This window comes from Trachinotus anak, unplaced genomic scaffold (assembly GCF_046630095.1).
Source record: "Trachinotus anak isolate AG129_WGS33_773 ecotype Australia unplaced genomic scaffold, CSIRO_AGI_Tana_v1 ptg000019l, whole genome shotgun sequence".
NCBI classification, from domain to species: Eukaryota; Metazoa; Chordata; class Actinopteri; order Carangiformes; family Carangidae; genus Trachinotus; species Trachinotus anak.
The window spans coordinates 320,835-347,384 of NW_027273870.1; the positions used below are offsets into that span (position 1 = coordinate 320,835).

The 26,550-nt window shown below is 41.6% G+C and overlaps 2 protein-coding genes across 11 annotated transcripts in view; both read left to right on the forward strand.

The window, feature by feature from the left end:
- Positions 1-21,614, forward strand: part of rab11fip4b (RAB11 family interacting protein 4 (class II) b) — a 50,909-nt gene extending 29,295 nt beyond the window's left edge. For 4 of the 7 annotated variants that reach the window (XM_071503277.1, XM_071503278.1, XM_071503282.1 and 1 more), the window contains 13 exons: positions 7,229-7,479; positions 7,733-7,918; positions 9,773-9,907; positions 12,573-12,608; positions 13,606-13,705; positions 14,385-14,488; positions 14,661-14,801; positions 15,155-15,236; positions 15,716-15,853; positions 16,040-16,198; positions 18,048-18,128; positions 18,593-18,736; positions 19,113-21,614. In XM_071503277.1, the coding sequence (XP_071359378.1) occupies positions 7,229-7,479; positions 7,733-7,918; positions 9,773-9,907; positions 12,573-12,608; positions 13,606-13,705; positions 14,385-14,488; positions 14,661-14,801; positions 15,155-15,236; positions 15,716-15,853; positions 16,040-16,198; positions 18,048-18,128; positions 18,593-18,736; positions 19,113-19,229 (1,674 nt within the window). In that variant the 3' untranslated portion in view covers positions 19,230-21,614. The remainder of the gene's footprint in view (positions 1-7,228; positions 7,480-7,732; positions 7,919-9,772; positions 9,908-12,572; positions 12,609-13,605; positions 13,706-14,384; positions 14,489-14,660; positions 14,802-15,154; positions 15,237-15,715; positions 15,854-16,039; positions 16,199-18,047; positions 18,129-18,592; positions 18,737-19,112) is intronic. The other 3 variants (XM_071503280.1, XM_071503284.1, XM_071503281.1) reach the window with 1 other exon arrangement.
- Positions 21,615-22,117: 503 nt separating this feature from the next.
- On the forward strand, positions 22,118-26,361 carry LOC139635808 (uncharacterized). 4 transcript variants are annotated; one of them, XM_071503295.1, is made up of 4 exons: positions 22,118-22,640; positions 24,121-24,610; positions 25,149-25,276; positions 25,415-26,361. In XM_071503295.1, the coding sequence occupies exons 1-4, from the start codon at positions 22,529-22,531 to the stop codon at positions 25,636-25,638; spliced, it is 954 nt and encodes a 317-aa protein (XP_071359396.1). In that variant the 5' UTR covers positions 22,118-22,528; the 3' UTR covers positions 25,639-26,361. The 4 variants fall into 4 exon arrangements, with proteins under 4 accessions (XP_071359396.1, XP_071359397.1, XP_071359399.1 ...); XM_071503296.1 differs by having other exon boundaries at positions 22,118-22,613; XM_071503298.1 differs by having other exon boundaries at positions 22,121-22,640; positions 25,469-26,361.
- Positions 26,362-26,550: the final 189 nt, after the last annotated feature.

Below are 26,550 nucleotides of genomic sequence, written 5' to 3' on the forward strand. Positions count from 1 at the left end.
CTCCCGGGTGCTGCTCCGCTCCCTCCCTGCACTGTCCTTTGTCCAGTGCAACATTCCTGGTAATCCAAGCAGCTACCTGTTCCCTCGAGACTCAGGTGGAAACAAACGAGTGTGTGTGTGTGTGTGTGTGTGTGTGTGTGTGTGTGTGTGTGTGTGTGTGTGTGTGTGTGTGTGAGGGAACCCTGTGTAGACAGAGTGGCAGGGTTTTTATTAATGTGAAGTTTTGTGTGTCAAGCTTAAAGATGAACGAGCAGCAGAGGAAGAGAGGCTTTATTTACAAGGGGGAGTCTCAGGTGTTTCTGTACAGGATTTCAGTTGGTGTGTGTGTGTGTGTGTGTGTGTATACACACTATGTGCAGCAACCCCTGTTGTTTTTTGTTTTTGCTGTTGTATCAAATTGGGTAGAATTGTTGAATTTCATTGGTGCTGGTGCTGAAAATGGTCGCACCAGTTCATTTTGACAGAGCAACAGCCAATGGGAAAAAGGCTGATATTCTGGCGACCAATGGTGTAGCTTCATCACTCAGTCACTCACTGGGGCATGTAGTCCAGCCAACAACAACAGCTGTCATTAAAAACATAGACTCTGAATCCACCTCCCCTCACACCCTTTCAGTCTGTGCTGAGTGCTGAGGGTCGATACCATTTTAGTGCTGAACAAATCATTAATCTGCCCCCCCCCCCCCCAGCACAGAGGAGAATAATGTGGATGACCATGCATTTCAAGGCTTTATTGATCTAAATATAATAAGACGAACAAGATGCCTTTGAACTTGCCAGACCATGACTGTGCACGAGTGGTATAATCTGAATATCTTATTTTCTAACCTGGAGATCAACCAGTACAATGATTCCTGTGAGAGTCTGATTTAGTTTCACTAGTTTATCACAAATTTGTTTCCTATTAAAACATCTCAATTACCAAACAAAGAAATATCAGGTTGTCCTGTAAATATTATTAAAAGACACAAGAGTTCAGATGAATATTGATGCAATTAGATATTTTGGAAATAACCTTTGAGAGACAGAGGAGTCTTCGGTTTTACTGTCAGAGCTCTTGTTAGGAGTGTCTGTGTCCTGTCATCTGGGCAGAGGAATTAACCAGCTTACAAGGTTTTAAAAGGTGTTGTTCTGGTTTCCTGTGTGTTGTGTAACAGTCAGACAGTAGCCATCTTGTTGCTACACAATAAAGCAAAGCAAGTGTTCTGCAAAAGACAGAAGACAAGATAGAGATGGAACGCTACACCAGTGAGGGGTGGGGGCCGACATCGAGTGGATCGATCCACACTCATGAAGCTTTGATTTGGTGTGAGTCAGCAGTAAAGGGATTGAAGATGAGCAGTGGAGTGAAAAACAAACTGAAAAGATGGAGGAGAGAAAAGACAGAGGGAGGAAACGAGAGAGACGGCAGCAGACACAGACAGAGTCTCTGCTCTGCTTGTGTTTATCAGACTGAGCTCCACAGATATGAGGCGTTTCTCTGCAGAGGCTTTTTCTACATCTCTTTGTTCATTTTATCCTCCCTCTCTCTCTCTCTCTCTCCCCCTCTAAACCCTCAGCTCCTCAACTGCTGCCACCACAAAAAACATTCGCCTATTAAGTGAATGGTTTAATGCTTCTGCTTTGATATTTTTTGATATTTGACATTTTGACTGTTACCAGCCTCAGATCTCACCAGTGGGAAATGAGAACCTGTCAGATGAGGACTGAAATGATCAGTCAGTTCACTGATGAGTCATTTTTCCAAACAAATAAACCAAACACTCGCTTCTCAAACCTGGATATTTTCTGCTTTTCTCTGTCATAGATAATATTAAACAGAAAAACTGAATTTGAATATTTGTGAATGTTGTTGGGTCCTGGAAACTGTTTCATTATTCCCTGATATATTATAGAGAAAGTGAAAATGAATCATCTGATTAATCTATAAAGAAAACACACTTCATTTGCTGAGTAACGATCAAACACAAATACCACGATGGGGGAACAAAAACACACAATTTGTGTGCACGTGCATGTATCTGCGTGCGCGTCTGTATTATCCAACTTCTTATGGTAACTAACACTCCTACACATGCACACACTTTACACAAAGGGAAGTAATGACTCATATTTCACAAGCATTTTCTTAAGTCAACACTGTGAAATTTAGGTTTCAGAAAATTACACACACACGCGCGCACACACACACACACACACACACACACACACACACATTACATTGACCAACACGGTGACAGAGCTGTGGTGTGACTCATTTAAAGAGTCTGAAGTTTTACTCTGACGGACTGAACGGTGATGACAGGAGCCAGCTAATGTTACTAATGCTGAGAGAACCAGCTCATGTGATGAGCTGTCGCTACGTTAGCCTGAACGAGAAACCGTTAGTGTGTGGGCCGTTGGTACAACAGATACCAGCTGTCACAGTAACGAGTCAGGACATGAACCTGTTGACGACATGATGTTAATATGAAGTTAAATAACTGAAACTCACTCGGCCTGAGATCTGTTCACAGATCCACACGTCTGTCTCTGAGCTGCTTAGATAACTTGTGTCCTCTTGTCATTTGAAATGTTCTGTGGCACCGTTTACATACTGGCATTTGGTTGCCTGACAACTTGTCTCTGCTGATCTGTGCCAAACACAAAATATCTCCATGCACCAGTTTTGATGTGATTTCTGTCCACACGTTGTGATGGAGCTGTTGCAGCACCCGTACCTGCTGCCGTATCACCTGCTGCTGCTGCTGCTGCTGCTGTCATTAACTGTGCCAGACAGTGGTCAGACAGTGGTCCAGTGATTTGTTGATGGATCCATCCACCCTGTTCTCCTCCCTGTGAGAACTTCCTGTTTTCCTGCTGGCATTAGAGGATTTCATTAACATGTGTCGTACTGGGGGCTTTTGCTGAAATGACTGATGCTGTCATTATTCTAACTAATAATGATAATTATGGCTTCATTATATTTGAATAAGCCAGTATATAAGCACCAATAATAGCTGGACCATCAACCTAGAATGCAGCTATTATTATTTTTATTAATTGCACTTTTGATTTAATTTAACTGTTTGTCTGTTGTGAAAAAGCTCTGATGTCTCTTCAGTTTCCTTTTTAGACCAGCTACAGTTTCTACCTCTGTGTTATTCATGGCTATGAGGAATTTGCATCATGGATTCGGATGAGTTATTAAATTGCCTGGAGGTCACACCTGAGGAAATATCTCTGAATACATGTTTGGCTCCTGCTCACCTGTTTTCTTTCCCACACAAACACACACTTCTTTTACGTAACAAGAAAACACTGTTTGCCTCCCTAGTAACCAGTAATGTGGCAATAACTGCAGCACGGTAACATCATTTGCATCTCACCATTTTGCTAACTGTGATCTCCCACAGTGTTGCTCAACAACTGCAGCCTGTCAGATACATTAGTCAGTATTTTTTAGTTTCAGCAGGACTGTGTCATCATTTACACGACACAAACGTCCAGCTGAAGGTTAATTTGTTGTTTCAAAAAGATTTCCACAGTTGAAGTGTGTCTGTTTTGCAGATTCACAGCAGAGCTTGTTGTTTCTGAAGAGCAGTTTCAGTTGCTACTGGTCTTTTCTCTGCTCTCCCATCTGTCTCTCTCTTTCTTTTCACCTTTCTCTCCACTTGACATATAATGGTCTCTCTCTCGCTCACTCCAGCTGTCCAGAGAGAAGTGAGAAGTGTCCTCCGCTCTTGATGTTCTGTCTCTTCATCTCTTTTCTTCCCACTTCTTACCTTTCTATTGCAGCTGCAGCGGATTAAATAATACATTGTTCTCCGAGAGCCTGGCTGTGTTAGCCTGTCTCATACATGACTATTCATGCTGCACAACCTTTACCTGGGAAATGTGAGCTGACAGTCTTTGTGTCTATACTTCAGGTGTCTGACCTGTATTTTTCCAGACAGTTTGCAGAGTAAACACACAACATTTAATAAATGACATGTAATAAATCTGTGACGTGCAGGTGATTCAGCGATGATTGAGGATGTGTGGAAGCTCATTTTTCAAACACAGAACAGAATCTGGACAGAGGAAGCATTCGTGCATATACACACACTCAAGACCAGCAGTAGTTCACAGTAGATACTGTTTCCACATTGACATTGTCATATGAAAATAACAGATAACCAGGCTCATATTGACCATAAACACAGAGCGAAGGTCTGTTCACTCAACCTGAATTTCTCATCTCAGAAAAGGAGATTGAATTTTCCTTTGTCTTCCTCGTCTCTCCGTCTTTTCCTTCTGACAGTGGTCTCACCTGGGAGAGCGGGAAGAAGAACAGATAGGGAATGATAGGATGTCTGCATTTTAACTGGGTCAGCCCCTGCAGCAACAGACTCACAGAGAGATCTCGATATCTTCTTCGATCCTATTTTATTTAATCTAAAGTATGAAAAAATCTGTGCAGCAGCGCGTGCTGTGCAGCGTAATGGTATAAGGCTGTGTGGTGTTTGCATCTTTCACATGTGAGAAAGTCAATCCAATGACATGAATGTGATCAAAGCACAAAACAGGATAGATGATCTTTCAGTTCTGTGAAAAATTTATAATTTTTGGTATAAATTATGTCTGCAAGGCATCATAAGCATTAAATAATATTTCAAAAGGTTGTTGTATTTTTCACTGTGGTATTAGTTTGTGGGTATTTTTTTAAACTAAATTAAGTTTGGTTTCACTGTATTTTGAAAGGCTGCAGAGAAAGAAAACACTGTGTTGTCCAAAGCAAAGATTTAACTGATAAAAATCCTGATGTGAAGGCGCGTCAGGCTTCAGGCGGCACCAGTGCAGTTAAAAGCACAGCAGATCCTGGCGTCCTCAGTTCAAAGCCACCGGCAGCCTGGACGCTGTTTGGCAGGCGAGCTGTGTTTGTGCTCGGGGGAATCGAGCAACTCCAAACACTCTGTAGGCTCATGTTTGGCAGCTACAGCCCCAGGCACACACACACACACACACACTTGTACTTCTATCTTTGTGAGGACACTCATTGACATAATGCATTCCCTAGCCCCTTACCCTAACCTTAACCATCACAACTGAGTGCCTAACCCTGACCCTAACCTTAACCTAAACCTAATTCCTAATAAACCTAAGAAAGTCAAAACGTCCTCATTCCCAACGTCTACAACTCAAACTTGACCTCACAAACACACACACACAAGCACACACGCTGTAGGACATTACTGTCCACCAGTGTCTTTGCCCAAAACAACCGCTGCTAGAAAAGCTTTAATTGGCAGCTGAAATGTGACACGTGCTTCTGTTCGAGATTGTTCTCCTGTAACAGACGAGCCCCCAGGTCGTCTGTCAGCAGGTTAACGTCGTTATTGCACGAAAACAAAACTCGTCCAATGTTGAGGAAGAACTTACTTTAACCTAAAGCTAACAAAGTAGTTTTAGTGCCTAAACCTAACCAAGCCATGACTGTTATTATAGTAACCAAGGCAACGAAGGTAGTTCATGTTATGTTGTTTTGTTTTTACGGATAGTGACATCATCACAGTATTAAGGATTTCTTTACATTTTCAGTCCATATCAAAGGTCTTTTCACTGGTTCTAACATTCTTTATACTGACATTATGTTAGTGAGGACTACGTATAACAATCCTCCTCTTCTCTCATCCTCACAATAAGCACAACAGGTGTCAAGCCGCCCGGGGGGGGGGGTGCGGGGGGGGGTGCTGCTGCGCTGCTGCCACACACTGTTTCTTTTTCTGTTGCAGGGAAATAAAAGACTGGTCTAAAGAATTCAAAACAGACCTTTACCCTTCATTTTCCCTCTGAAACTCAGCCTCAGGCCCCATGTTGGCTGTTTGTAAAAGTGCAGATCCACAATTACTTTGTTGAATGGGCACTTTTTAATTTAGTTGCACATAAGCTTGCCCCTTGGTGTGTGTGTGTGTGTGTGTGTGTGTGTGTGTGTGTGTGTGTGTGTGTGTGTGTGTGTGTGTGTGTGTGATATGTCTCCATGGTTGCTTGGGTATGGGAAGGGACGTAAACAAATGCATGTATATTATCCAGATATGAACAGATGATGTGCTCTGAACAGATATGAACATTTAAACGTTAAAAGCTTTCACATTTCCTGCAGAAATACTTGTAAGTTACAGACCATCACTAACAAATGTGCAAGCAAAATGACCAGGAAAGCTGCCCCCCCACTTCACTGTGCTCTGTTTCAGTTGTTCACTCATGCTGAGATAAGTCCTTGTTCTCTGTTGCATCAGACTAGAGTTCAGCTGCTAAAAGAGTGAAACTAGATGGAGCGGGACCTGTGACCTATGACCAGTCGCCCTTTCACCCCTGTAGCTCTCCAGCCCCCCAGTGTGAACTTAAGACCATTCCCACAGTGAAGGAATTAACTAAATGGTTAATCCACCCACACAGAATCCACAAGTGTTAACCACCTCACCTGGAACAACCATTCTCTATCTCTGAATGAATTCCAAAGGACTTCCTGTGTCTTAAAATACTAAATTTCTAAGATGTTAAAAAAATAAAAATAAAAATGAATCCTCCACACATAAAGCACTGTGAAGCTTAACCATTTGAAAGTTCGGCTGTTTTTGCTTGTTTTTATTTACAGTCAGGTCTTAATGTGCAATATAATTAAATAATAATAATTAAAATCCTGTGAAATATTCATTGTTTCATTTCACATGGCAGTGGTACCGTTCATCTTCTGGGACAGTTGTTATGAAAATAAATTTAATACAATTTGAAATTATTTGGATTATCTGCCTGTATGTTCACAGGTTAGCGATAATGAATTAGCTATTTTAGTTCATATCTGTGGAATATTTTGGCTTCATTCAGTATCATTGTTCAGAGGGCAACTTTTTTTAGCCTGTATTTCTTTGCATTTCTTTATATTTTGTCTGAACCACAGAGTCAAGCTTCCTGTTGCGTTGTCACTGTGGATTTAAAGACAGTAATGTGATCATGAGAAAACATCTGATCATGAAAACTTACACAAGAGCTGCAGTAATAAGGATCACATTGTTTCAATAAAGTGGATTTATGAAGTTTTATGCTATAGAAAACAGACATAACGTTATAAATGAAAAGAGTAGTTCCTGGTTACGAGGTTTCCACTGAGGAGGATCCTGACAACGTCACCGTGGTAACAAACTCAGCTGTGTTCAGTGTCTGTAAATGTCTTTGTAAACGTGCTCATCATTTGCTCCCTGTTCCTCAGGGTGGTGTGGAGGAGCGGGTTTGTCCGGTCATCATGTGCACGCGGGCCTATCCTGACCCCGTCCCTGAGTGCCAGCTGTTCCCGGGAGAGGTGGAGGAGCCTGAGGAGGAGGTGGCAGACGAGGGCAGGGAGAGGGAATCAGACAGAGACAGTGCTGTGGAAAGCACCCAAGGGTCAGACACGTCCGACGGGCCAATCAGACCGGGGGATAAGGAAGACGCGCTGGGAGATCTCTTCTTCCCTGGGGAGAAGTGAGCGCGGCTCCATGTTTTCTAAATCTTTGTCCATGTGCTCCGTGTTCTTTGTGCTGTGGATGTATCAGTCAGTGAGATGTTCTCTCCTAAAGTCAAATAAATTCATGATATTTAGATAACAGGGTGCTTCTGTAATCATGTGTCATCGTTGATTATTCTTCTGTCATTACTCAACGAGCGCCTTCGTTTGATTTGGTGAAGGTAACGAACACAGAGCGAGTGATGCCAACATCTCCCTCTTTTTCCTCAGGTGTGGTCAGACTAGCATCTCAGTGACCTCTGACCTATCGACACGTTCCTCAGCTTCTCTGAACGAGGAGCAGTTTGAGGACTACGGGGAGGGGGACGAGCCAGACTACACTCTGAGCAGCCCCTGTCCAGACGACGAGACTCGTACCAACGGTTACTCTGACCTTGGCTCATCTGTTCCCTCCAGGTAAGAGAGAAAATGCTCCTCGTGTTTGAGTGGAATATTAGTGAGGTACTGGAATAAAAGAACATTTTTATGTTGTTGTGGGCTGATCAATGTGGTGCCGGTGTCTGCCAGGAGCTACAAGAGATTCAGGCTCTGTGAACATTTTTAAACAGCTGAAAACATATTAATTTAACTTGGCTTTGAATTGACTCTCTTATGTTTTACAGTTCTTACTGGTTCATTTACACATTTTATCATCTACTGTCTTTGTATTGTCTAATCTGATCCTCCCTCTGTTCACCCTTATTTTATTGTACTTTTCCATTTTTATTGTAAGGCACTTTGAGCTACATCTCTTCATGAAAAGTCCTCTATTGATAAAGTTTATTATTGTTATTATTTATCTGATATTGTGACCACAATAAAAATCTTTTGGATAAGAAAGCATGTACATTAGATCTCTGCTGTCTCATACTGTGAACACACTGAGTAGCTAAGTGGATAATGACAGATTGATCGTTCACTGACAACCTTTGTTCAAAGCTATGTGACATGTTGTGATTTGAAACAACAGTACAGGCAGACAGTAATTACCACATAAACAGCCTTCATTAGCCCATGAATGTGTGTAATTATTATTCAGCTTTCATCTTTCTTCTTTATGACCTATATTTCCTCATAGCAAATGTTGAGTGACCCAGAAATGGTCTGTGGACCAGAGGTTGGGAACTGCTGTGCTACAATGTGCACATACAGTAATTATACATTACTGTTGTGGGTGTGTGGGGGTGGGGTGGGGGTGGGGGGGGTGGGGGGGGGGGGGGGGTGCTTCTGTGCTTGTCCTCAAAAATTAAGTCATGATGAAGCAAAATTTAAATACTGACTCATTTCTGCAGCTTCAGCTCTGTTAAATGTATTTAACTTGAGTCTCTGGGGAATCGTTACCTGACTGATATTATTCTGAGTCTTGACTGTAGAAGTGTATCGTAGGAGTTCTTGCCCTTAAGGCCTCATTAATATTCATCAAAGGCCTGTATTTAATGGGATTAAGTCTCCCGGCTGATAGACTGGCAGTACAGCTCCATGCTCCTTCCACGCATACCAAGCAGACAAAACTCTCCAAGTCGAGTTGGCATGGAGATTTAAATTCAAAATGAGGCCCAGATTTACAAGAAATATTAGACAACTCAGCATGAGAAAGAAGTGAAGTTACAGTACAAAGTGGGTTTAAGGTACACCTGCTAATTTTCATGTAGGGCTCCTAAAACCTCATAAATCCTCCCAGGTCATCAGTTTAAAAGTTGAGATTCTTGAACTCAGCTGTGTTGACTTCAGTGTAAACAAGGTTCGAGGAGGAAATAATGGGATTTGGGAGAGTTACTGGAAACTGTAAGAAACTCAGGGAGTGCTTGTAAAACCCTGATAGTGACAATGAATTATGGCTTTTGTTTATTCTGGCAACAGATTTGGAAATTAGGTCATAGTCTTGATGTCCTCATTTAAATGTGGCACCTTGCCAGCACACGTTAACACAATGAACTACATGCAGATATGATTCTGGAGTCAAATATTCATCCCAAACTAAGTGCTAATGCTGAGTTTCTATGTAGTAAAGGAGTTGTCCCAGAAAATATGGAACATTTCACCGATGGTCACAATGTTCTTTCCCTCCTTCTCAGTCTTTGACGTCTCTTCCTCTCTCTTTTTTCAGTTTGAGTTTCATTTTTATTGCTGTTGTTCAGCAGTTAGCCACATCAGATTTCAAGGTGTCTCTGCACTGACTACATAGTTTTATACACTCTCTCTCAATGCTCTCACATGCACATTCAATCAGAGGCAATTCAGTCTGAACAGTGTGTCTGTGTGTGTTTACAGCGCAGGCCAGACTCCTCGTAAGGTGCGTCAGAACTACACTGGTGAACTGATGGATGTCTACTGTTCTCAGTGCAGCAAAAAGGTCAACCTGCTAAATGACCTGGAGGCTCGCCTCAAAAACCTCAAGGCCAACAGGTAGGACACACACACACACACACACACACACACACACACACACACCTGTACTTGCTGACTGAGCTTCTTCCTGCCAGTTTTATTTTAACTAAACTAGAAATTCTACATGGTGAAAGAAAAACAAACTGCAGAGGCTGAACTTCACCTGTTTCCACAAACAAAAGCTCTTGATTGAAAAAAGGTAGGGTGGCATATTTCTGTGGAAAATTAACATTAATTATCCTGACAGGTCATTTTAGACATAACATTAATTATTTAGACACATTTGAGACACAGCCATGGTGCATTAAAAGACAGTAACGTAATTATACATGACAGGGACGATGCACAGACACTGCTGCTGTGTGTGCAGGACACAGACAGAGGAATATGAGGTGCTTCAGTCCACCTCACATTAGACTGAGGGTGAGTCAGGGGCTGCTGTTCTGAGGGCTGTTTATCCAGTACAATTAAACAAGAATTATGTAATACTGGTGCAGAGGTGTTTAAAGTGTCCTTCCTCCTGTTTCATGCACAAACACACACACACACACACACACACACACACACACACACACACACACACACACACACAAAGACTAATTGTTATATAAGACTGTCACTCCCATGCTTATCTCAACAGCCACTCTAATAGGGAAACTATTATTAGAAGCATAATCCTAGGTGACCATTAATAGCTGTACAGTCTACCTGCACACACACACACACACACACACACACACACACACACACACACAGGATTAATGAGAAGAATACATCTTGTAGAATAAGGTTTTTAAACATAGTGTGTTCTATGGAGTCACCATCTCTCTCTGTTACTCTCTGCTGACTCTGCAGGACGTCTCCTGATGAAGTAGAGATAGGCAGAGAAAGAGTTGAGTGGAAAGAGCAGCGAATGAGGTGTAAATGAAAATATATGAATGAATAGGACGCTGCTGGGGAGGGATTCTAATGAAGGAGGAGGATGATGTGAGAGAAATGCGTAGCAGGTACAGATGTGAAAATGTCTGACAAATAAAACATGACACCTCCAAAGACCAGATGGATTCAGAATGGACAGAGGAGCTTTAGCCACTCAGCAGCACAAAGTATTTAATGGATCACTCGTCAAACTTATTTAGCTTAATTAAATTGTCCTCATTGAAGCATGAGTAATATCCATGGGGAATTAGTCAATTTTAGACAAAATAGGAAAATATTTCATCCCCAGGCCCATGAGGTTCGTTCACGTGAAATATCCTGTGCGTTGTAAAAATCTTACTGTACGTGAACGTTTGGCAGCTCCTGTGTGTTTACATGTAACTGCTCCGTGGCACCAAAGGAACCAGAGATATAATTCTAACGAAGAAAAATTTAGAGTTAAAGCTCTTCATTAGTTTATTTTGCACATAAGAGCTGTGGTCAATGAGAGCATGTGCAGTTTCACACAAAAATGTTGTTCATTAATAAATGTGGGGGTTTAGTGCTGATCACAGACGAGCAGTAATTCTGCTGTACGGTCTGGCCTCTGAGAAATCCTCAGATCATTTTGTCACTTAGGATTATTATTATTATACAGTCAACTAAAACTTTACTTCATCTAAATGCTGGGAGGCTCCTGGAACATCAGCCTTGGTTATTTTTTTTGTGAAACCTTGATATCAGACCCCTCGAAGCTGAAAAGTAACATTTTGTCTGTTTTTGCTCATCAGTTGCCCCCTCCCCCCACACTTTTCAGGTTGTGTCTCCGTCCCTCCCTTTCTCCCGAACGAGATATTTCAGTTGAGGGAATTTCTTCAGTTTTGGCACAAATATTCACTTGGACTCAAGGATGAACTAATCAGAATTAGGTGGTTAAAGGTCAAAGGTCACTGTGACCTCAGAAAACCGTAACTGAAGAATTCATACGCTAATTATGACACAATTTAACACAAATGTCTAACAGGATGGTGACATTTTATATGCAAAGGTCAACTTCACTGTCACATCATCATGTTCTGCAAAAATACTTCTGGTCATTATTCATTGTTGTAACTCAGGAACAGAAGCGGAGATCATATTTCCTGCAGCATGACTTATTGATGGAGTCATACAACTGCGAGGCCGTAATTCTAGTTAAATAGTGAAATAAGTACATGACACAACTACCGGCGTCATCATCATCAGATGCTAATGAATGAATGAATGAACCCAGTCAGAAGCTGCGCTGAACTTCATGTGGGTGTGGCCGTGATCATTGTTGTATTTGCACATGATCGCTTGTTGTACAGTTGTGCTGTACAGTTCTCAGGCCTCTCTTTTGTGCCAAGAGTTGATGGTAATGTTAGTATTATGTCCACATGAGGTGACATTACTTGACCCAACAACATGTTTGCTGGTCTTTGTTGATCCAGAGTGAAACTCAGCACCGTCTGAACTTCAGACTGATTTTGAGTTTTTGTCTCCCTGAGACAGTTGCTGAGCAAACATAAGCCCTGCTGCCTCAGCCAGGAGGGAAGCTGTATTAACATTGACATGTCCTTCAGTGTTTTCTGTCTGTCTCCAGTCTATCACACTGTCACACTGAATAGCCAGAATCTTAATTGCCATCAGCAGTTGTTTCCAGTGTATTGTTGAACTGTGAGTCCAGACATATCCATGGAAATTCACCGTGAAAAAATCTGTCATTTTGTTTTTCCCTCTGTAGCCCCAACAGGAAAATCTCCAGCACTGCTTTCGGAAGGTAGGTCACTTACCTGTGTGTGTGTGTGTGTGTGTGTGTGTGTGTGAAGGTCACTGACTTGTACTTCGTGTGTTTATGTATTATACAGCCTGTGCTGCACGTGTTTGCTGTATTTGTTGACACACACACATACTGTACAGAATGATTAGCAGTCACTGCTTTCTTATCACTCAGCTGCTGGACCATTGTGCTCTAACAGCCAGTTAATTTCTAACTAGTTTTGTCAGAGAAAACACAGGATGTCTCGATGAAATTAATCTGATCTGTGACTGAACAGGCTGTAAAATCTTGTTTTTGTTCCGGGGCTGAGGAACAGAGTCTGGACACTTCATGGCCTGTTGGTCTGTACTGGCTGAGATGTTTTGTATCAAGGCTTTTGTCCTATTTCCACCCACAGTAACTGAGTTATAGTGACAGAGGGAAAATGGCCTGTCAGACCTGATCTATGTATTCAATATAAGGTTTGGCTCTCTCCCTGTTCCCTCTACTGTTCTCTCTGTCTGCTTTGATTATGTCTTTCACTTTATTGCTCTCTTTATCTGTTCTTCTGCTTTCTCCTTGGTGTTTCCTCTTTCCTCTCCTCTCCTCTCCTCTCCTCTCCTCTCCTCTCCTCTCCTCTCCTCTCCTCTCCACATTGCTAATCTCAGTAATGGAGCTTAGTGTTGTCAAATACTTCCATCAGTGAAAAAGGAGGCAGCTGTAGTCATATCTTGGATGGATGTCGCACTTGACACAGTCAGATAAACACACACCTGTGTGGGTGTCTTTCTGAATAAGTGTGTGTGACTTTGTCTGCAATAATTTTAATTCTGTTTGTCAGCCTCTCTTCTTGGCACTGTCCTTATAGTCCTACTGTCTATCATCTGTGCTGTCTTGCAGTAGAATCCCTGCAGGGCAGAGCACACTTACTTTCAGTCTCACACACCCTTACTGTAGGTCTTCCCCTGGCTCTGTTCTCAGCTGGTTCTTCAGTTTGTGTCCCTGTGTGTTTGAGCAGGCAGCTGCTCCACAACAGCAACCTGAGCAGCAGTAACGGCAGCACAGAGGACCTGTTCCGAGACAGCATCGACTCCTGTGACATCGACATCAATGAGAAGGTATGAATGTGTTTGTGTCCTTTGTGTTTGTGCTGCCTGTTTGGCCATGTGTTGATCTGTGTCAACAGAAATTTATTTAACTGAGCTCTTTAAGCACTAAGTAGATGTCCATGTGAAGCACTGGCTCATGCTGTTTCTGTGCGACCACTGAAAATCCATAAAAGAATAAACACATCTCACCTTCAGCTTTTTTTGCACTGTCAGCACTAAAATCACAGAGAGTGAAGACATGTTCCTGGTGGATGCACAGCTTAAGTGGAGAATGCTAATTTATATGATCCCTGTCAGGATTCCTCTTACGTCTGCAAAATAAAGGAATATATGTTTTCAAACCTTCAAAACCTTGAAAATTGCAAAGTTGGTTAAACAGTGGAAAATATTCTTGCTTAGTGCTAATACATAGACTTTATGAATCTGCCTTTAGCTATAGACTTACTTTAGTTTCACATCATTTTATAATTTTTGGGGGGATTTTGTGGCTTTAGTGGATACAGTAGGCAGGATGACAGGAAATAAGGGAGAGGGGAAAAATTCCCACAGTTGTAGGACTTTAGGACTCATAGTCAGTCACTGTGGCACCTGAGCATTCATCATTTTAAATCCTTGAATATTGTTATTAAATTTAATTATGTTTGTAGTGTGAATTCAGCTTTTAGAGATCTGTCTCTGTTTCCTTCAGGTGAGTTTTCTGGAGAAGAAGGTGGCAGAGCTGGAGAGTGAGATTCTGATGAATGGTGAACTCAAGTCCAAGCTGAAGCAGGAGAACACACAACTAGTACACAGGTACAGTCAGACTTCAGAAATACACCAGATTTATTTCAGAACAAATAAGTTACCATCCCAGAGCTGAATCATCTGTATCTTCTCACTGTTGAAAGAGTGCAGCAGTAATTTGGTCTTCACTGAAGCTCAGTTCTAAAAGTATATTGAATGAATTTTGTGTGCATCATCTCAGGGTTCATGAGCTGGAGGAGCAGATGAAAGACCAGGAGACACGAGCAGAACAAAATCTGCAGGAGGGGCTAAGACGACATCGAGAGGCCTACAGCAAGATGGAGAGAGACATGAACACACAGACAGAGCTGCTGACCAACCGGTGAGAGAATTATATACAGCGTACACATACACAATTTATCTGTCTTCCGTATTTTTTGCTTGTATCTAAATCCATTAGTGTTAGTGAGATTAGCTGAGATACATTAAAGATTAACTTTTTTTTTTCTCAGCGCAGCGTTTCTCATAAATCCCCTGGGTATGGACGCTGGCGTGCTGCTTGTTAAGAGAAAACACAGAATGTATAACTATATGCTAAACAGAGCTCAGAGATGCTCCTGGGGTTAGTCAGCTGCCTGTGGAGCTACATGTACTGTGGCTGTTTGCCTTAGCTGACTATGACACACACTCTTCTTTAATATGAAAGTACACTGACATCCCGGATGTTGTTTTTAGAGTCAAGCAGCTGGAGGAGGAGAACAGTGAGATGGCTCTAAACATGTGCAGGCTCAAGTCACAGACAGAGAAACTGGATGAGGTGAGCCACATTTCTCTCTTTGTATATTTGCTTGTTCATCTTTTGTTTATTCTGTCTTTACTTTTGCATTTATATCAGGAGCAACTCCCCAGTTTACTGCCTGTTTCCCTTTCTAACACGCAGGGTCTTAGTAATTTACATATTCACACTTGTCAACACAACACTGTCCTTTACCATATTGTTCACCATGTGCGCACACACACACACACACACACACACACACACACACACACACACACACACAGATAATGAGGAACTGTAATGCTGTTTACAGGATGAGATGTTAGAGGCAGTCTCTGGGTGTTGAACCTCGCCTCTATTTTGAGATGCTGAATGTAACTGACACCAAACCTGACAGTTGTCAAATCTGCATGTTGTTGAATGTACAACCAGAAGGTGTCACAGAAAATAGAAAACTTACTCGTGTGTGGAAATTCTTGAATAAATTCACTCTGAAAACCTTTGATACTGATCCACAGGAGAAGCAAAGAATGACAGACAAGTTGGAGGACACCAGTCTGCGCCTGAAGGACGAGATGGACCTCTACAGGAAAATGATGGACAAACTGAGACAGAATAGACTCCAGTTCCAGAAAGAGAAGGAAGCCATGCAGGAGGTGGGCGGGATTGTTTTATGTAATCACACACACACAGAAAGTAAAGTGGTTTATTTGTTCGACTGCTCCCTCTATTTCTTGTCTCTCACTCCTCTGTCTCACTGCAGTTATGTCACCTCATACACCTACAAACAACTGCATTGACATTATATAACATTGTTCATCCGTCCTTTATCTTTCGCCCAGCTGATAGAAGACCTGCGTCGAGAGCTGGAACATTTGCAGCTGTTCAAGCTGGAGGCAGAAAGGCCTGGCCGCAGCCGCACCTCCTCCTCCAGCCTGGCGGACTTCAGCAGCAGGACCAGGGAGGTGGAGCTGGAGCATGAGGTCAAGAGACTCAAGCAGGTACTGATGAGAGGCTCTTTTCAAATTCTTTATCGTGCATGGTGAGCTCAGTAAGTATTGTAGCTAGTGGTTTTCAGGAATGTCTGTATGCTGAGTGTGTTTGAGATGCTGAGATGACAATAAGACTTTCACAGATTCAGGATCCTCGAGCCAGGATTGCTCTGCTGTTATTAAAAGATAAAACCTGTTCAAGTGTAGGCTGCACTGCAAGACAGTGTCTCAAAGTGAGTTACATAATCTGTCACAGATTTAATGCAGCAAAAAATGTATGAATATTTGATTCCTCACAGGAAACTCAACATGGTTCATTTAAGTGTCTCGGGTGACCAGTTGTTTTTATTCACTCCAAACATGGAAGAAATTATTTCACTCGTTATCCGTCCTTAATTTTCAAAGTGTCTCAGTTTGAGCATCATGCTACTTACTGTAGATGCCTCTGACTCTCTGTGAGTCCCACCAAGAACCTGTAATTTTGTAATCACCCTAAAAATGAAACTAAGCAAATCCCTGCATTGTTTCTACAAAGAAATGTTTCACACACAGAAACCAAATTACAGTAGGGCCTTGTGGTTTCAGCCAACCATCTATTTCCATGAAATGACACAGTTGCAGTGCAGAAATAGTACATTACACTTAGATTACAACCAATTCTGAAGCTCCCAGAGGACATACCTGCACAATGATTCAGATGGTTTCAGATTATACAGTTCATAGAATCATACTCGTGTTATATTTATCCCTGCAAAACTCGGTGCACTTAACCTTGCTCTTACAGGGAGTGGTTTCCATTTACCACGGTAAACTGGTTGTACACTGCTCAGGGAAACTGAAGTCTGCTACTTCCATGAAATAAGGCCCACTTCTGGCTGCAGACGCTCGGTGGACCTGGGATATACACTCTGAAGGAGGTTGGCTTCAGACAGGAATTATCACTTGATCAGAGGCGTAGGAGTCTGTAAAAGATCACAAAAAATCTCATTGGCTCCTCTCATTCCCTTAAAATCCCCCTTTAAAAGCAGCACTGCCCTCGACATGATGGGCTGATGTTAATGTAACACAGAGTCCAGTGAAGCTTAACTACATCACAAATTATGAGAATATCAGCTGCAGAGAACATGAGTATGATCTGTGTCTACTCTTTAGTTTCAGTGTTCTAAAATACAGCAGCATTTGTCTCTAAGTATCTACCTGCCACAGCGAAAGACTCAAACATCATGTTACGCTTTCCAGTGTCTGCAGAGTGTATAGAGCTGGTGCAAAGTAAACATGAGAGATAAGGGAGTAGATGAGTGTTTTTCAGATGTCCTCTGTGATAAGATGAGTGGAAGTAGATATTAACACTCTTTGAAGTTGTTCAGTGGCTGTGTCTGACTCACTTTGATGACATGTGATGGAATGAATTAGATATGATGCTCCCAGGTTCTTCAGCCAAAAGAAAAGACAGTATAAAGCCACCAGGCCTCGAGTGACTTAAGTGATACATAGTGAGTCAGTGAGAACTGCTGATTCGCACAGTGTGTGCGTTTTATCGGGGACTTCAGATGATAAGGTCCATGTCCCCCTGTGGCCTCGAGCCAAACTTGTCACACCAAGTGAAGTCAAGCAAGAAGGAGAATGATGACAATAGTTTTGTACTAGTTCAGTCTGCAGATACTTTTTTATGTCTGTCTTTATATCAGCCTCTTCCAGCAGTTTTAGTTGGAGAACAATTGAATGTGATAGTCCGTGGTTGGACCAATTATGAAGCTGTGTGTACAGACACCGCCCTGTAACATCCGCGAGTAGGATAAACTCATTATCTCATGCTGCCTATGCGCCTCTGTAAATGTCTGTGTGTGTGTGTGTCCAGCGATTTGTGTCCCAGGACTTTCCTTCCCCTGAATTCCAGCACCTGGTGTTGTCTGGGGCTTGGCTCCGTCCTGGTCTGATGGTAAAATTGTTTCTGTGACCTTTGACCCCCCTCCCTCCCCCAATTAACCACTAATCACAATGGAGTAGAGTGAACTTGCCCAAGCTGAACGGGGGTCAGTGTTGCAGTTTCCCAACTGATGGTTAAGGTTAAACAAGGGTAAAGCAAACTGACCTCTTGTCAGCACTAAAAGGCAACTTAATCATGGAGCTTTCATAACACACCCGACAAAGCAGGGGAGCAGTTTGTTCTGTAACACACATAACCCATGTTATGTCCTGTAGGTGTTGCAAAAATAGATTCATTGCTGTGTTTGCTGCTGGATGAGGTACCAAGTGCAGTGTTTAAGCGTATGGGTTGAGTGAGGCTTGAGTAGTGGCCATTAAAAAAAAAAAAGAAACATTATCATCCCTGTGTGGTCCAGATTCTTATCTCTCATTCTCTTCCTATCCTCCTATCCCCCCCCCCCCATTCTCTATTTTTAGGAGAACCAGAAGCTGAGGGAGCAGAACGATGAGCTGAACGGTCAGATCCTCAGCCTCAGCCTCTATGAAGCAAAGACCCTGTTTGCCACACAGACCAAGGCCCAGTCTCTGGCTGCAGAGATAGATAACGCCTCCAGAGACCAGGTAAAATATACATTACAACATACTGAGAGTGCAGTTAAATTAGTTATTCCTTTATTACAATGAAAGTGGTCATTTCACTCTGAAACAACTCTGTGTCTGCAGTGTCGACTGTTCTGCAACCAGTTAGTTTCTGAAATGGAGCAGGTTTAAAGGATCCTTACACACAGCAGTTCAAGCACAGCTGTATTTCTAGGCTCCCTGCTGAAAGTACAGAATCTATACACAGCAGCATTTCAGTACAGTCCTCATACAAAGAGAATTTTTAGGTTGCCATTAATTAACATGGTGTATTCTTCCACCAACAAAAACGATAGTGTGCATTGTTAAAAAAAAAAAAAAAGAACTGAAATTAAAGTGTGTTACTTCTTTCTCCCAGTTGATGGAAGCCCTGAAGGAGCAGGAGGAAATCAACTTACGTCTGCGACAGTACATGGACAAAATCATCCTGTCCATCCTGGACCACAACCCCTCCATCCTGGAGATCAAAAACTAGCAGTGACTCAACTGGAATGAGAATCGTTCTCGAACTCGGAGAATGAGGATCATTCCAGTTGTTTGATAAGAACCTGCAGCCTGAGTCGGGACCCTCTACAGGAAATCAGAGCGAGGCAGAGCAGGTCTTGGAGGCAGGGACGTATAAATAGACAAACATTGCCCCCTGCTGTTTGTGGCAGGAAGAGAACGTCTCTTGCAGAAAAGGTTGAACTGAAGAGCCAGTGATTGCTGGCCGACTTTAGGTCATACTACTGTGACTTTCAACTCGATCTGTCCTGTTTGTTTTTATTCTGTCTATGCTGTGAACTGTAGTTACTGTTACAACTTTGATCTCACAAGACAAAACTGGTGATTTCTTCCCAGGAGTAACCTGCGTTCAACGTACTCTGAGGATCGACAAAGTCGATCGATGTAGAACACTGGACATAAAGTAGTCGGCATAAAAACTGGAACAATGTCACAAACCTGACGTGGATTCTACTGTATCCTGGTGTAATATTAGGAAAATACAGTGAGACAGACAAACAGGAGAACCGGAAGCAGGCTATAAACCTGAGTGAGGCAGACATGAAGGCAGGTCAGTCCACTGTTGCCCAATGTGTAAACTGCCCCTATCATGTAAGTGCTCTCTGAATGCATGTGACATATTTGGACAAGCAGGTGTTAAAAGAAAAGTGAGAAAGGAGGCAGAAGTGGTTGGAGAAAGAAGAGAAGGATGCCTTGATCATAAGCTGAAAACAATGAATGAAGCAACAGTGTTTTCTCTGAAGAGGTGGCGAGTCAGATGACGGACCATGGATGCAAGCAAAGGAGAGTTTTGGTGAAGTCTGTGAGGGTTAATCGAAAGTGAGGATTAATGCTTTTGTTTATTCTTGAGAACATGTCTTCCAGGAGCCTTGAAACAGCACTTGCAGTGTCAATCAGTCCAATAGTGAATATTTTTCACCGAGAAGTGGCCCTTAGGTTGGTTCAGACAAGTAGCATGTGAGTGTCACTTTACGGCGCAGAAGCTGCAACCAAGGAGTGTCTTTAAACTGTAACTTCCACGGCTGCTATTTGCTAGCAAAGCCCGAGCTTGAAAAGATTCTCTGTTGCTAGCGATAGACCCAATGATGTTGCACAGAAATGTAATGATATGAATGTACAGGATGTGTGGTGGATTTCCATCGGAGTGACTGGAAGCCATTGTAATCATCTCTCTATGCTCAGTGAAATCAGCTCAGATACTGGATGTGAGCGTCCTTCACTTTTAGGTGCAAACGACTGGATTAGCAATTTCACTGAAGCCTCCAGGTCGCAGATTGTAGTTAATGCCCCGATGGCTCTCTGAAGCTCTCTAATACTGTAAATATCATGAATGTACAACTTGATATTTCACTTTCTGTGTGGCCAAAAAGGCTTTTTAAATTCAAACCTGTAATTGATTAAGTTGTGACATGTGTACAGTATTCTGTACTGTAATGAGGAGATCATTGTTTTAGAGGGGAAACAATTACAATCTGCTGTGTTATGTAATTATTCTAAACTTGAGTTTTGCTTCCTTGCACAAAAAAAACAACTTTTTGTTAATTTTTGCATGGTTCACCTTTTCTTCTGTCTGTGCCTTTTTGAGGACATTTTTCAAGATGATGTTGCTATAGATTTACAGTTTTTGGAGGTACATTCAGTGTCTATGTCTCACATATTTTCTCAACTTGTAAATGTTGTAATTATATAGTGATAATTTGTATTCATGTGCCACTCACCACTCTTTTTCAGATTGATACTATGAAATCAATTTTATACCGTTTTATCACAGAGGAACTTGTGATTTGCTTAGGTGTCCTATTAGAGAAGCAGTATAGCACAATGCTTTGTATGGTACGCAAGCCAGGTTAGCAATTTGGGAATATTTTGTCAATGTAATAATTTTTTAATGCAGCTGGGGATGTTTAGTTGCATTTCTCAGCGTTTTGTTAGAAGGTCCACTTCTTTTAGAGTTGCTTTAAACTGGCTTTTATATGGTTGTAAACCGTCTTCCTAACGTAAACTAAATGGTGAGCATTATGAGATATTGACTTATTTACCGGTACAGTACCTGCTGACTTGTGTCCTGTTTTGCCTCACAAATCTTTTCACTCTATAGCTGCTTGTGCCATCCTAGATTTAAAAAAAAAAAAGCAAAAAATCAACAGTAGGCCTACATTCAACATCACTAAAACTAATTTTTTGTAGCTTTTAAATTTTGAATTATTAGGGCTATCCAATGCAATGTAGTCACTAGAAATGGCAATAAAAATGACTTTGGCTGTGATGCTGTCTCATGGAATTTCATCATTTTAAACTGTTTATTTTTTTCCTCATGCTCATTTATATAATAAACTATAATTTCTAAAACATGAAACCACTTATTTTGTTCTTTCTGGTCTGATTGCGTGATTTAGTCCAAAGTCACAATTCTACTTTCTTTCAGTGATTATGACACATTTCATGGTCAGTGAGGGTTTTATTGCTCCAGACACAGGATAATGACCGAAACAACCCCAATACATATCACTTTCATATCAGAATCAGAATCAGTTTTATTGCCAAGTATGTTTCCACATACAAGGAATTTGTTTTGGTTATTGGTGCAATTTATTTATTTCATATGTGCTAGTTGTGCATCTCATTGCAACTAAAATGCTGCTGTAACAGAAGGTTTTGACACCTGGATGCAAAGGTTTGTTCCAATTCAGTCAAAAGCTGTTGGATGTGGTTTAAGTCAAGCATCTGTTCAGGCCGACCAAACTAAGTAACTTGTGACGTCACATTGAAACAGGAAATAGTCACCCCCAAAACCGCCGAATGGGGAAGTATGAAGGTTTGCCACAAACATATATGGACAAGACAATAATAATAATAATAATAATAATAATATCAATAATCTTTATTTATGGAGCACTTTTCAAAAGCTGCATTACAGACAGCAAAATCAATCAATCAATTAAATCCATAGATTTAATTAAATTGAAATACTTCGATGTAAAAAAAAAAAAACACATTACAGGGTAAAGACTAAAGTTGAGAGACAAGTCCACAGTCGTTTGTATGTCATCCATCTGTGGTAATGGAAATCAATTAGTCCCAGCACAGGGTTTCTCTTATCCGCCATCTTTCATTTACTTCCCCCAATCTGTCATTACCGCGAAGGGACAAACTACACCCTCTGAGTTGGTGTTTGATAATCGGAATGCACCATAATAAGGTTTTAATCTGGGACAATCCGTTTTGAACTGGATATAAAAGCTGGAAAACCCAAGAAACAAGTGGACAAACATGTTGGCTTCGTGCTGCGGCGCCACCCTCGGCTGTCCACAGTGTCCGTGGGTCGCTGAGCTCCGGGCCCCGGGCTCCGGGACAGGTGAGAGGTCGCTGTCTCTACCTGAAGGTGTGTAGGATGTAGTGTTAAGCTCTGGGATTGAATTTGTTCAGCGGTTTGTCCTGGTTTGTTTCCCCGCTGTAGGTGGGACACCAGCAGGACGTTAGCTGTCGATCACACCGCTAGCTAGCTGAGGTGTTAGCCGGCGGCTAGGTTAGCAGCGACCTGGCGCAGGGGGGCCGGAGTTAGTCGACCTCGCTTGAATGCACAACTGCGACTTCAGCTGCTTTTCCCCCTTAGTTTCATTTTATATTTTCTAAAATAATTACACATTTCTTGGCCGGAAAGAAGGAGAGAGGGGGAATCTGTCGATAGCAGCCCACCGCTTCAGAACAAGGTGGACGGTTCACCACACGGTCCGCCAAGAAACCGGCGGAGGAAACGGGACCTGAAGCTCCTGCAGGATGAAGCTGGTGAAACCCTGATTTTCTGTTCATGCCAATAATCAAGAGCCGCTGGCCCTCAGCCTGAAGTTTATTTTTTCCTGCTGAAGACAGAAATCTTACAAAAGAGGATCAATAAAGTTCCACTTTTTTGAAAGAAGGACCCCAAATATTACTCTATTACTCTAACATGAGTATAAAGTGCATTTATGGAATCATTCATCTGAGGATTAAATTAAAAGTGCTGTGATGGGAGGGTGTGTGCGATTAAAACACTGTTCACTTTCATTGTAATGAAGGAACATGATGCTTTGTGAAAGTGTGGTTCCCTGATGTCTGTCAACACTTTCTGAACATCAGCTGAAGTTTTAATTATTTCAGCTTTGTTTCTGATAAATCATGTTTGTCAGTGTGATGTGACAACTGGCTCTAATACTACACTACCCACAAGCCTTAGTCACTGCATCAGATGGCACCATAGTTGGTTAATTAATCAGAATCCAGATAGATTTAAACAGCTGAACGTATTTACAGGTCTCTATGAATCATACTCTTTTTTTCACCGTTTGTCGCACACACAACAGAATCTAAAGAATGATGACAGTATTTTTTCAACTGAAATGTTCCTTTGGAGTCACAGTTGTCTCCTTCTTTTAATAAGGAAGTCACATATGTTCTAGTGTGTTTGCTCATTTTGGGAGTCATCTAACATTCAACAACAATTCACATTAATAGACAAAAAGACTCAGTGCCCAACATGACTCATCCCACTTCTCTACTCTATTGACAATAACTTTGGCACGTACTTACTGGGATTAATTAAAGTATATGTTAAAGAATATTATAATTATTTATTCATTCAAAGACATATGAACTGCATTTTACTTATACTACATTTTCCACCAGATTTTAAAATATGTTATTTTGATGTACTGGATTTATTTATTTGTTTTATACATCCAGTAGTTGCCAATTATAATATTTTCATGAATATCTACAGTTATTGATAATATATCAATGTTGAAAATAGGTTGATTAGCTATATTTTTGATTATTTAAATTATCTTTCATTCTGCTCACTTGTATCAAACCTTCTATCTGCACAGGTGACGCGATGCCTCAGAATGGTATGAACTTCGAGGGCAGAAGAAGAGGAACACGCTGCAGCACCTGTAAAGCAAATGGTCTGGTCAACGGTCAGGTCCCAGGCACAGGTTTGGTTAATGGAGCTGCTGCTCATAATGGCTGCCCAGCTACTGCCACTAGCATCAGTGAGAAAACACCAGCTGGCATACCAAATGGTACCAAACCACAATGCATGGTTAATGGTTATATTAACCACAGGTACAAAGGCAAGAGTACAAAAACTGCGCCCCCAAGGACACTCAGGAAACAAGGAAATACGATTTCAGCTGTGACTTATCCCTCAGCAGCTGGTGAGGTCAGCAGCAGAGACATTTCACGTGGTATCAGCGGGGCCACCAGTCTAGACACTGTTGCTTTGCCCAATAAATCTGACCAAATGGCACCAGAGTCCACCCTGACAGCGGCAGCAAAGAACCAGAGAAGAGGGAAGAAATTCAGGCGTAAGAAGAGGTGAGCCTCCTACCTGACAACTGCTTAGTATAAATCATTCAGTCCAAGATGCTCATTCATTCATTCAGTCATTATTATTATTCACCCCTTTCAGTCCCGTCTCTCCTGTATATGTGAGCTGTTACAAAGTTGAATATACAGCTGCATGCAAGAGTTGTGCTAGTTAAATTAGTGCAGGAAAATTGTGACATTCTGAGAAATGCTCTTATTGACTTTTTCTGCTGAGAGGATGATGAGATGAATGGTGCTACAATCAGCAGCAGCCACCGCTTAGTTTAGAGCAGCATAAAGACTGGAAACAGGGGAAACAGCTAGGCCAAGAAATAGTTCTGCACATAACCTCCTGAAAAACCACAAATTGTTGTTTATACATGTCAGTTATTGGACCGCCTAAGCAAATAAGATATAAGATCTCCTTGGACTGAGGCTTATGGTTAGAAAACAAATAGATCTGGATAACTTTCCCCATAATAAAACCTCTGCAAGAAGAAATTTGCCTCACTTTGTCATGTTTAAGTTGATCTGTAAACTTTTATAGAGACACTGAAGTCGTCTGTCCAGAGAACACATGGATGCCACCACAAGAGGAGGAAGACTGGGAGAATGAGATTCAAGAGGTCTCACTCACTGACTGGGAAACGCTGTGCTTTGGAGTCAGACCCTATGGTAAAGAAAAAATGTTTAAAGAACACAGTACCAACATCTCTCCTCTGTACTGTATTGATGCTCTATACTGATGTTACAAAATGCCTGAAATATGGAATATATATTTACCTTTTTTTGAGTTTTAAGTTTTATTTTTAGGATTCAGGTGGGGCCAGGTACAGATGTTTTACCTGTATTTTGTGCCTGCTCCAGGCCCAGAAGATGTGCTCCACTTTGCTTTGCGGGATTTGACACTTTCGGACAGAGTCGGCCAGCTGGTGACAGCCAATTACAGCCCAGCCACACGCCACCCACGTCCTGTCCGATGGTCCTGCTACGACGTTCCCACTGAACCAGACCAGTTCGCAGATGCTGATGAGTAAGCCAGACATATGCTGTTGTGTTAGAGGAATGGTTGAAATCATTGTTCACCTACCAAATTAACCGATGGCCCTTTAGTTCGCCATTAATGGCACTGTGCAGATTTTCTGGTCATGTGACCTATGTGAGGATCCCTAATAATCTTAGAATATTTGTTTAGTCAGCATCTTCCTTTTAAAACTTACTCAGGGTTAGCATTTATGCGAGTTATCATAGGTTAAAGATTGTAGGATGGAGTCGAGGTTGAAATGAGGTTGTTTTTTTATCATAGGTATTATTTTATATTTTATATTCAGATTTTATATTTGTTTTATATTGCAGGATATTCATTTGATAGGCTTTTGTGATCTTAAGGAATGATTTTAGTTAAGTACCACACTTCAGTGAGTTGTTACTGAAGATGGCCATGCATTTACTGTTGGATTTCACATCTTCAAGTCTTTCAAGAACTAAAATAATAGTTTTTATCTTAAGTTTTTTGTGTTTTAAAATACCTGAAATTGGAACATTGCTGTCATATTAAGTTGCTCTTTTGAGCGATGATACAATCAATTGTATTCTTTATAATTTGCACATGTTCACAACAATTACACAAGGAAAATATTTTAATTTGGGGCAGCAGACCTTACCAAGAAATTACGGTTTGATTATGCAACAACAACAAATTGTAACCTGCCTGTTCAGATCTTCATTTTCATAACCACAATAAATCAAATTTTCCTCCAGTTTGTGCTCAAACCTTTTGCATGTTCATCTTCGCTAGTCACTGCTCCAGTCAAAATGAGCTTCTCCCCTGTAGCAGAGCGAGAAAGCCCAAATCTGTTTTTCATTTAACCACACGAACCCATGAATTTGCTCATATTTCTTGGTTTAAACCTCACCGACTGAGGAGCTGAGGAGCTGAGAATCTGAGA